This window comes from Crinia signifera, chromosome 4 (assembly GCF_055691185.1).
Source record: "Crinia signifera chromosome 4, ASM5569118v1, whole genome shotgun sequence".
Lineage (NCBI taxonomy): Eukaryota > Metazoa > Chordata > Amphibia > Anura > Myobatrachidae > Crinia > Crinia signifera.
This window is the reverse complement of record NC_139220.1, coordinates 34,429,901-34,441,900: the sequence shown is the minus strand read 5'-3', so window position 1 is coordinate 34,441,900 and position 12,000 is coordinate 34,429,901. Positions and strand designations below refer to the sequence as shown.

Genomic DNA, 12,000 nt, shown 5'->3' with positions numbered 1-12,000 from the left:
AATGCCATTTTTATGGCATTGCACTGCGGTGGGCGAGGCTGAAACTGCACTATTCGCATCATTTGACACGCGGAACCCCCCGAGGAGTCACGGGTGCCGGCGGGGAGGGGGGGGGGTGTCGAGGGAGCCAGGCGGTTTTACGGGAGGGTTGCCCCTCTTTTCGGTTGGCCAGGAGGGGGGCCCGATTTCTGGGACCCACCCAGCCAATCCAGTAGGGTAGGCAACCCTGCTTTGAGTTTTTCATGTTTTTTTGTGTAACAGTGTTGACACCTGTGTGTGTGCATGGGAGTGTACCACCTCTTCGCTTCATTACTCCTTTCTGGCTGATACAGTACTGTTTTTTTTTTGTGGGGGCCTGTACCGGCCAAAAAGAGCTTTGTACCGGTTTTCTGGGCCTCTGACTTGCTATTGAATGTATGGAAAGGGGACGCGGCATGCTCTTTACATGCGGCCACACCCCTTTGTCTGTGCCCACACTCACATTCCGAGTTTGTACCAGTTTTTATCCTGCACATGTTGGAGGGTATGCACTTTACCATAGGTGCAGATTCTGTGGGTGCTCAAAGGTCCGAGCACCCACGTAAATTGATGAGCACCCACGGGCCCGAGTCCAACTGCTGGGCCGCCATATTAACTTGCTAATTTGCGGCTGCAGCACCCACATCGTCAGATCCACCACCTGGGAAACAGTATGCCGGGAAGAGTATATTCTGTCCGCGGAGTACCTGCACTGTGGGGGCATTTATGTAACTGCACTGTGGGAGAATTTATGTACCTGCACTGTGGGGAGCATTTATGTACCTGCACTGTGGGGGTATTTATGTACCTACACTGTGGGGGCATTTATGTACCTGCACTGTGGGGGCATTTATGTAGCTGCACTGTGGGGGCATTTATGTACCTGCACTGTGGGAGCATTTATGTACCTGCACTGTGGGAGCATTTATGTACCTGCACTGTGGGGGCATTTATGTACCTGCACTGTGGTGGCATTTATGTACCTGCACTGTGGGGGCGTTAATGTACCTGCACTGTGGGAGCATTTATGTACCTGCACTGTGGGAGCATATTTGTACCTGCACTGTGGGAGCATTTATGTACCTGCACTGTGGGGGCATTAATGTACCTGCACTGTGGGAGCATTTATGTACCTGCACTGTGGGGGCATTTATGTACCTGCACTGTGGGGGCATTTATGTACCTGCACTGTGGGGGCATTTATGTACCTGCACTGTGGGAGCATTTATGTACCTGCACTGTGGGGGCATTAATGTACCTGCACTGTGGGAGCATTTATGTACCTGCACTGTGGGGGCATTAATGTACCTGCAATGTGGGAGCATTTATGTACCTGCACTGTGGGGGCATTTATGTACCTGCACTGTGGGGGCATTTATGTACCTGCACTGTGGGAGCATTTATGTACCTGCACTGTGGGAGCATTTATGTACCTGCACTGTGGGGGCATTAATGTACCTGCACTGTGGGGGCATAATGTACCTGCACTGTGGGAGCAAGCACTGTGGGAGCATTTATGTATGTGGAACTCTGTTGCCGTAATTTGAATATTGGAGACAACTGTGCTCCATAATATAAATTTGTATTATTTTGTGGCCACACCCCTTCCCCATGAAGCCACTCCTCTATATTTTTGGCTTGAGCACCCACCTTCAAAAACATAAACTGGCCTGGCACCTATGCACTTTACCGTTTCCAATTGTCCACATTAATAGCACAGTATGAAAAAGTTCCAAAAATGTAAAAAAAAAAATGTTCATGTGTCAATTTATACCATGTTGCATGTCAACCTATTGCTTGACCATATGTATTGTGCCAGGGACAGCATCTTTACACATGAAAGGGTACTTTGTACTTTAACGGCGGCAGTTACATAGTCAGCGTAGCATCCCTGTCAGAATCAGTGTATTGTTCCCGCGGCCAGCGTAGTTAGCGTAGTCAGCGTCCCTGTCAGAATCAGCGTACCGCAGCGCGGCTAGCCAGAGCTAGCTGGAGCTTACGTAGTTAGTGTAGTCAATCAGCGTTACGCAGTTAGTGTAGTCAGTCAGCATTCTGTCACCACTAGTTACATTGTGTCAGTTATGGCTGCTGAAGCATTAACCATCTTTAACCTGTCGCAGACGGAGGGAGGAGGCGGTGGAGTTTTTCCAATGTCACCACTTGCTGTCAGAGACACAGACCTGTGTCAAAGGGCATCCAATGAGACTTAATGTAAAGGAGTGGATGTGGCACTCCCACATAAGAAGCTGTGGCAAGAAGGTTAGTCTCCGGGCCGCACAATGGTTTCAAGGATGTCACCTGACATTTATGAGCCTTGTACGCTTCATATTTTCTTGGGCGGAGGAGCTAACAAGCATTACATTTTGTGAGTGCCACCTCATGATTTACAAAAAAAACCACTGTGATTTCTAACAACCTTATGTGGGCGGTGTGTACCCTGGATTTGATGTCACAGCCCCAACACCGGATTGGCAGGCCTGGCAAAATTTTTGAGTTGGATGAAAGTTTATTTGTCCAACGAAAAAATCATGTTGGACGCGTCCTGTCTCAGCAGTGGCTGTCTGGTGGCAATATCCTGTGAGACAGGTGAATGTTTCGTAACACCTGTGGCCAGCACCCTGATGTCCGCCATCCAGACGCATATTGAACCGGGTCCCACCATATACTCTGACTGTTGGCACGCGTACAACATGCACGCGTCAACCACCGCTACAATTGCGCCCGCACCCCCCCCCCCTTTGTGCACGAGACGCAAGTGCTGCCGAACCTCTAACCCCATCTCCCTAAAGCGGACATGGACAGGGTTTCCGTACCCTGCCGCAAGAATTACTGAGACGCATAAATGTCTCAGACGCTGTCTGAGACGCTCGTGCGTCTGAGACAGATGGAGCGCCTGTCCACCAGCGCCTGCATATAGCCTCTCCGCCGGCGTCCGACAGCACAGGGGTTTTGGCGGTTACCGGTGCTGTGTGAGAGGTGCTCACTAGGCATGCCATGGATGACGGGGACAGATCTGCAGCTCCCGACGACGGTGACTACGCTGCCTGACAGTACAGTGACTAGGGCTGCCACGGGGACACTACGCTAGGCAGCCGTTGGGCTCCACTGACAACATAGCTTAGGCTGCCGCCGTGAAACTACACAAGCACCCATAAGGCGTCTATACATTTATTTGGCTTGAATTATAACACACATTTTAAGCTAGCTTAACTAAAAATAACTCACGCTGACACAATAAATACACGGACACCAAAACAATTAGATTTAAAGGTCATAAGTATATTTATTATCTGGTATGACCCCTTCTTCGTAAAGGGCTGGCAATAGGGCGCCACGAATGCCCAGCTCTAGTCACATCACAAAATGGCGGCGACTTAAACGCCCCAACTGACTGATATTAAAATGGGAACGACTGAGACGTCTCATCTGACAAAGGCACAACCTAACGCTGGGAAGTCTCACCACCCCTTCTCTGGCCGGTGTGGACACTCCACTGACGAAGTGCCCACAGCGCCCCCCCCCCCCCCCGTAAAGGCAGGAAACTCCGCCGTCTTTCCAAGGGGCAGTGCCTCCCATCGCCCTCTCATGCCACAAGTGACCGCTGGACCGTGACGCCCTACAGTTAAAAATGGTAACTGTACCAATTAATTGACTATAAATTGAAATGCCAAAGGCAAGGGAGGGTGGGTGGGGCTGAAGGAACTTCTGAAAGAGGAAGTACTTCCTGTAAGGACCTGCCTATATACCCCTCTCCTAAGGTCACCCCCTTAACTTCACCCAAAGGCTAACTTAATAAAACTGGAACCAACTTTAAACAAACTAGCAGTCATTAACTCTTTCCTGTCAACCCAAAAAATTTAAGCCTCTTAAGTACGCTCTGGCTTAGGCAGCCCTCGCTTCATCTAAGTAATGTGAAAGATCCAGTCCAGGTTTTAGGGCAGCAGCAGCAGGGAAACTGATGCAATCACTGTAAGGCTGATTAGCAGCACCTGCGCTCTCCTGATATAGGGGTTTCCTGGACAGAGGGTCATTGCCCTTGATGGCGGAATTACTGCCCAAGTGATTAGGTTGACCTTCCAACCCTGTCAAGTAGTTCCCCCAAGTAGTTATTTTATTCCCGGAGCTAGCAATTGCAGCAATTCCCAGGATTTGGCATCAGAAGGCTGGGCTATGATGCTGCAACTTGCAATGACTGGGGACAACGCAGATAGAGCATGCCCACCTCACTGCAGAAATAGGCAGGATGTGGGAGACATTTGTACTCCTGGAGAGCTCCCTGAAATGTAGGAGTCTCTGGGGGCATTCTTGGAGAGTAGACAAGCCCGTGATACAAGGAATGTAAAGGGATTTTCTAATTATGCAAACGGTTTTGGTTGATCCTAGAGGAGATTAACCTGGCAGATCAAGTTAAAGGGTCAGTAACATAAAAGTGCAGGAAGACCCTGTGTGATTAGTGTGAGCTGTCTACGTATTCATTCATTTTATTTTGTTACTAGGTGATTCATCGCGCCCTACGGGCGCTCTTCACACCGTCGTAAGGGGCTGCGCCCCCTTAATTTGTGAATGTTTGTATATGAGAAATATGGTTAGAATTGTATGAAAGATGCCTGTATTGCAACTTGAGTTATAGGTGAAATGTGTTAAATAGAGAGCATATGATGTGGAAGGGGTGTGTATTGTTTTGTTTAATTAAAAAGCAGTTACAGAGTAAGATGTACATTGATAGAGTGGATGGTACAGTGACATTTGTGGGTGTGGGTGTGTATGTGTGTGTGTGTGTAATAGTATAGTAGGGTGTTTTTGAGTCAGCGGCTCCCCACTGGCGGAGGTCACAACACAGGAAAACAGGAGGCTGGGTAGTGATAGGGGTGTGTGGGCATAAGGGGGACTAAAGAGGAGGGTGGGAGACACAGTGCAGCTTCTGCCAGTGGGTGAGGGTCCAGCGCGGCAGTACAGGATGGTGGCCCTGAGTCAGTGTCTTCTCCTACTGGGTGGGAGTTAGGGTGCATGAGAGCAGGAGTCTGGGCTATGAGGCATGATAGGGGTATGTGGGCAACACAGCGTCAGCGACTCCTCAGTGGTGGAAGTTATGGTTCAGGAGAGCAGGAAGCTGGGTAGTGATAGGGGTGTGTGGGCATACGGGGGACTAAAGAGGGGAGCAGGGGTGCCGTGAATTGTGGGAGGGGTGCGGGGGGTGCCATGAATCGAGGGAGGGGGCAGAATTGCGGGAGGGGGGGCGCAGGTGTCGGTGAATCTCGGGAGGGGGCGGGGGTCCACAAAGCGCAGGAGTGGGGCGTGAATCGCGCAAGGGGGGGTTGCGAATTGCGGGAGGGGGGGTCGCGGGGGGTGCCGTGAATTGCAGGAGGGGGGGTCGCGGGGTTGGGGGGTGGGTGCCGCAAATCGCGGGAGGGGGGGCGAGGGGGGTTGCAGCGAATTGCAGGAGAGGGGGTCGCGGGGGCAGGGGGGTTGCCGTGAATCGCAGGAGGGAGGGCACGGGGGGTTGCCGCGAATCGCGGGAGGGGTGGGTCGCGGGGGTTGCTGCGAATCGTGGGAGAGGGGGTTGAAGAGGGGGGGTCACAGGGTGGGGTGGTGCCGCGAATCACGGGAGGGGGTGGTCGCAGGGGGGGTGCCGCGAATCGCCACAAGAAAAAATCAACACAGAAAGGTCAACACATGTAAATGTTGACATAAGTGTGGCATTTCATTGGTGTCCATGTCGACACATGAGAATGAATATGAGAACATTCAAAAAATTAAAAATAAATCTCAAAATCTCATGTCAACCTTTTTCATTGTCGACCATAGCCATGGGGAGGGGGGGGGGGTTGCCGCAAATCGCGGGAGGGGGGGGTCGCGGGGGTGCCGTAAATTGCGGTGGGGTTGCCACGAATCACGGGGGGGGGTTTGCCGCAAACCGCGGGAGGGGGTGCGCGGGGGGGGTGCCGCGAATCACGGGAGGGGGGGTCGCGGGGGGTGATGTTTTGCCGCGAATCGCGGGAGGGGGGGTCACAGGGGGGGCGCGAATCGTGGGTGGGGCGGCGGGGGGCGCTCACCTGGTGCAGTGTCTTTGCTGGGCAACATGGGGAGGCAGAGGATGTCTGGCACTGTGGGCTCACTGGGCTGGTTCTCTGTCATGTGACTCAGTCACATACATCCCAACATGACCCTCTCCAGGAGGGACACATTGCTCTGTTTCTGGACTTCCCTCCTAATGCATACCTCCCAACTGTCACGATTCCGTCGGGACAGTCCCGATTTTCGGGTCCTGTCCCGACGTCCCACCCGCGGCAGGCATTGTCCCGCTGCGGGGGGGTGGCAGTTGGGAGACCCCCCAATGTAGTAGAATAGACGCTGTGCGCATGCGCACAGCGTCTATTCTCGTATGAAAATGAGGTCGCGGCTAATTAGCATAAGCCGCGCCCTCATTTGCATACGCCACGCCCCCTTTTCGGGCGCTCGCGCGGCTTCGCCGCGCGAGCGTCCCTATTTCTTCAAATGAAAAGTTGGGAGGTATGCCTAATGTATGATTTCCATTCACACATGTTATTAATTGATTAGAAAGGTGCTTCAACACAGGTGCTGGCAATCATTAATTAAGGGAGAAGTCCAGAAACAGAGCAATGTGTCCCTCCTGTTATACACACACTCACACACTTTGAGTGACAGATGTAGCCAAATATATAAGAGATTGATCTCATCCTGTATCTGTATAGAATGTCATGCTGCACTATTGCAAGACTATATTAACAATCCATTGTCTCTTGGTTACAGTGAGAAAGCAGGAAATTATTAAAGTGACAGAGCAGCTGATAGAGGCCATTAGCAATGGAGACTTTGAGTGTTACACGTGAGTATTGGTATTCTACAGAAGGACAGCAGCAGCCATAGTGCTAAATACTCACCCCCTTCATTCTTCTATTATATCAATGTGCCTCCATCCTGATATAATCACAAAATCTGCCATTGATTAACATCTTTAGGAAAGTGCAAACATTTTACATTGATTCTTAGCACGCCACCATCGGTACGCCATCTGTAGGTGCACCAGTGCTATTGCAGGTGCAGTTTCTCCACCTCAGTGTGGCCTTCTGTTTGAGCATCTGTGCATATGGAAACTCAGGAGCCTTCAAATGACATGCCCACATCATTTCCTGCAATCAGGCCACATCCTGGTCTCTGCCCCAGATAGTGCCATCTTTCCCATTGGGCTTAGTGAGCAGTTGGCCAGGGGCCCACCCCAATGGAGAAGACGGCACTGCCATGGGGATCGGCGGTGGGTGGCAGGGATCCGGACAGTGACATCAAGGCAGCGGCGACTCAGAGCTTGTAGTAGCTGTATTTGCTAGGCGGGAAGCACTGACTGTCGGGATCCCGATTGTCGGGCAGTCATCTTGCATCCTTACACCCCAACCAATCCCTGTATACATGCTGCTGGGAAGCGATCATTTGTCAGATCAGACTTAGGTCAACAGTCATTAGGTCGACCCCGGAAGGTCGACTGGCCCCAAGGTCGACATGGTTAAAGGTCGACATGGGTTTAGGTCGACAGTCATTAGGTCGACATGAGTTTTTCACTTTTTTCTGAGCCGACATGTGCCGACAGGCAGTATGTCATGCCCTACCATCCACTAGGGCATGGTGGGAGAATAAAATAGTGTGTCGAGCGTATCGAGGCACCGTGCCTGAAGCATGGCGAGCGAAGCGAGCGATGCGAGGGGCTGCGGTGCAACTCCAACTGTGTCCATGTCGACTGTGTCGACATTCGGCTAAAAAAAAATAAGGAAAAACTCATGTCGACCTAATGACTGTCGACCTAAACCCATGTTGACCTTGGCCCATGTCGACCTTAAGTCGTGTCGACCTTGACCCATGTCAACCTTTAACCCTGTCGACCTTGGGGCCAGTCGACCTTCCGGGGTTGACCTGACTGTAGACCTAAGTCTGTTCTGACAGATGTACCGCTTCTATGCTGCTTACGCCTCTCAATGGTCACTTCCTGTTAGTCACAATTTCTTTGCAAGCGGGATCGCAGCAACACCTTAAAAATTGCATTTTTTTATACTGGTGATGGCCATCGAACGCTGTACTATTGATGATCGATGAGTTTAGACCGGTACCGCATACATTTTTTTATTTTTTTTGTGGATTATTTTTTTATATCAATATCGATCGCCATCATAGATAGTGTGGCAAAAACCCTTGCCATTTGGATGTATCGAGAGTATTGCTCAATGGGGAATCGCCAAAACCAAAACAATACAAAAAAAACCCAATATTTATAAACATACATATTTACTACTATGCATAATCTGGAGGAGGACCTGGTTCTGGGGCTGCTGTGAACAACATATCACAGGGGCAGTCTATTTCCCCTCTGATCTATCAGTAGTGGTGAGAGTGACTAGTAATCACAATGATGGATATGGCCATCATTGCCATTGATGGTTGCCATCGATGGTAATAGTGCAACTGGCCATTGATAGTGGCTTACTATGCAATGGATGACCACCAATAGGTTATATCAATGGCCTGTAGACCAATCAAAACATGAGGGCGGGGCTTAACATGTGTCATGGACGGAGTTATGCTCTGTGTCCTGTCCCTTTGAGGAAAAAAAAAACTATTTGTTTATGCTTGACATCGATGGAGAGAATCCATCTGGAAAAACTTTTCTACATCGACCATTAACCACTGATGATTTTGAATGGCCATCGCTAAAAGTGACACACTGACTGTCGGGATCCCAACGGTCAGTTTACCGACAATCCGATTACTGACTGCTCAGATTCCCGACAGTCGGGATTCTGAATGACAGGGCCTATTCTCCCTTGTCGGGATCCATGACCTCCATAGAGGGAGAAGTTGGCTGCTCCTCTCTGCGGCCTGCAGGTATATTCTAAGGTAGAGCTCTTGTTGGATTATCGAGCTGGCCAATCACTGTGAATAGCAGACACTGGGGAGGAGTCACGGTTGCGGCGGGGCCTAGGAGTCCCTCTAAGACTGTTGGCAGCTTGAAGACCATATTCCAATGCCATCTCCCTTCCATTGTTACAGCATTTCTTAAAAGCCTTTCAGTTTTTTTATTCTCAGTGACAACATATATCAATCTCTGTTTCTTTCCCTCTTTATGTCTCCTCTCCAGTAAGATGTGTGACCCGGGAATGACTGCATTCGAGCCTGAAGCACTGGGAAACCTGGTAGAGGGCCTAGACTTCCATCGCTTCTACTTTGAGAATTGTGAGTCACTGTATGTGATACTTTATATACTGCACATGTGGGGTTATAGAAATATATGAGAAAGTTTAGGGACCTATGAGGTCCTTCTTCCTCTGGACCATGGCCATCTTAACGTATGGGCTTAATGGGCAGCTGCCCAAAGGCCCCACAATTCTAGGGGTCTTCATGCTGGGGCAGATTGGGTTGTGGGCATCTGCCATCTGTGCTTCTTGGTAGGCAGTGGAGAATGCTGCCTGGTCAATTTGATTGTGCATTTTCTACCTGCTTCACAGCCTGCAGACAGACAGTGAATGGCTGTCAGCATGCTGATTTGTGTATGGCTGGAGCTCTCAACCAATCAGAGACCAGCATTCTCTATCTGCCTTCCAACTGCAGCCAAACAGTGAATGGCTGTCAGCATGCTGATTTGTGTATTGCTGGAGCTTTCAACCAATCAGAGACCAACATTCCCTACCTGCTTTCTAACTGCAGCCAAACAGTGAATGGATGTCAGCATTTGATTGGTGGATGGCTGGAGCTATCTACCAGTGGGCTGACAGCCACTGTATGGAAGCAAGTGGAGAGATGGCATGGACCACAGGAGGGGGGTTGTTATGATTTTATTTTTTTCCCCATGGAGGGGCCCCAAATGCATTTCTGTGCCGGGGCCTACAATGCTGTTAACATGACCCTGCTCTGGACTTGCTATACGCCCCAATAATACAACACTGGGCATTTCCATGGGTGACCCCCGGCCCGCCCCAATGTCCCAGAACACATGATATAGCTCTTGATTCAGCTTTGTTAGTAAAGCAAAAAAGCACACAACTGGGTAAAACCATGCTGCACTGCAGGTGGGGTAGATGTAACATGTGCAAAGAGAGTTACTGGATTGAATTCATCTCTTCTTCCACTGTTGGAAGTTCATACTCGTACTTGTCTAAAGTGTCCGCCTCCGTTTCTTCCAGTGTGGTCCCGCAGCAATAAACCTTTGCACACAACCATCCTGAACCCTCACATCCATCTGATGGGAGACGAGTCTGCGTGCATCGCCTATATCCGCATAACCCAGTACCTGGATACCAGCGGTGTACCCCGCACTGCCCAGTCAGAGGAGACATGTATCTGGCATCGTCGTGATGGCAAATGGCAAAATGTTCACTTCCACCGATCGGGGGCCCCTTCTGTTCTCCCTCAGTAAGATCCTCTCTTCTTGTCTCAGCTTAATTCTACATAGAAGTTTAGGGTAACATGTAATAGGATGAGATTTTTAGTAAGGTTGAGAAATTGCACCATATCGCATGTCTAAAAATTGCCAAAATTTTGACCAATTCCCAAATGTACAGATGGAGCTGCTCTCATTAGAGCAGCTCCTGGCGATAGAATCGCCATGCTCCATCCCCTGCCGGCCGCCGGAGTCTGACAGAATGGGGCACCCGCCCCTTCTGTCAGAAGCCCTGCAGCTGGCTGCCCCGCCCTGTTTTTTGACAAGCAGCATTGGGCCAAAACAGCCAGCAGGGTAAAACTATTTATACTAGTTCCCCCGGCCAAAGAATTATGATACCTGACTGTTCAGCTCTGGCAGGGACCCTGGGGGAGTGAGGATCCTCCTAATAAAGGGGTCCCCCCTCCAGAAAAAACCCTGCCCAGGCTGAAGCCCGGGGCTGTCCCCGGTGCCCCAGGGCGGTGGGCACTGGGCTGATGGTTTAAGTGTTAATAATAGATAAAAACTGTTGTGTAATGTTGTGGAACTTCAAGTCCCTGAAAGCCTGCACCGCATGCAGGGACATGAAGAACCACAAGTCCTAGAATGCGGGCATTAAAGGGCCCGCTGGTACTTGTAGTTTTACAACATTACAAATAGTTAAATAACACACCAGAATAATAAAACTTCATTACATACTACATTCATTCACTCATACATACCTATTGGTCCACCTAGGACCCGTCCTCTTGTCTATGTAGAATCCAATTGCGGGTACCTGTTGAAGAAAATTATACTCACCGGGGCCTCTGGCGAAAATCGGTCCGCTTGGTAGGCTGTAGTAATCTCTGGGACAGGAGATGTGTGTTTACATTCTTGGCTCCTCCCCTGAACTGGAGGTTAGACCCACCCACCAGCCAGTCAGGAGCGGAGATTTGCCTAAGCACTAAAGAGGTCCACACAAGTTTTTCATGTGTTTTTTTTTTCTAAGACTGTCTTGGCTCATATTTAACCATCCTAGTGGGCATAGAAAGAGAATATAATAGTTTGCTGAGCACAGAAAGGCACCGTGTTCGAAGCCATGTGAGGGGACGCGGTACACTTATACATTTTGCTTGTGTCGACCTTCTGTACCATACAATACCATAACCAGGAAGTTTAGGGCTAGACACTAATGGCGAGGGTTAGGATAGGTGGGGCAGGGAGAAGGTAGGTATTAATACCGGATCCCCTTCTAACCGCCCGCCAGTCGTCCGTAGGTATTCCGTTACAGATATCTGACGCCCCTCTTACATATTTAGTGTCTGTTTAGGATCTGACACAGCTGAAAAATCTTAGCCTGCAGTCATTTCAGCTGCTGTGACATCACTCTGATTATGTTACAGTATATTAAGGAAGCACTCCACCTAATATACGACTCTGCATTTCTATTTAGTTAAATATAAACATTAACCCCTTACCGCCGCAGCCTGTTTTTGCCTTCCTGACAGAGCCCTTTTTTTCAAATCTGACATGTATCACTTTATGTGGGGATAACTTTTTATTGCTTTTACTTATCCCAG

At 49.8% G+C, this 12,000-nt stretch overlaps 1 protein-coding gene across 3 annotated transcripts in view; it reads left to right on the top strand.

The window, feature by feature from the left end:
* The window catches only part of CAMK2A (calcium/calmodulin dependent protein kinase II alpha), a 175,115-nt gene that overhangs the window by 159,276 nt on the left and 3,839 nt on the right, over positions 1-12,000 (top strand). For 2 of the 3 annotated variants that reach the window (XM_083181521.1, XM_083181522.1), the window contains 3 exons: positions 6,790-6,865; positions 9,161-9,255; positions 10,203-10,431. In XM_083181521.1, coding sequence (XP_083037647.1) covers positions 6,790-6,865; positions 9,161-9,255; positions 10,203-10,431 — 400 coding nt within the window. Of the gene's footprint in view, positions 1-6,789; positions 6,866-9,160; positions 9,256-10,202; positions 10,436-12,000 lie in introns of those variants that run through there. The other variant, XM_083181523.1, reaches the window with a different exon arrangement.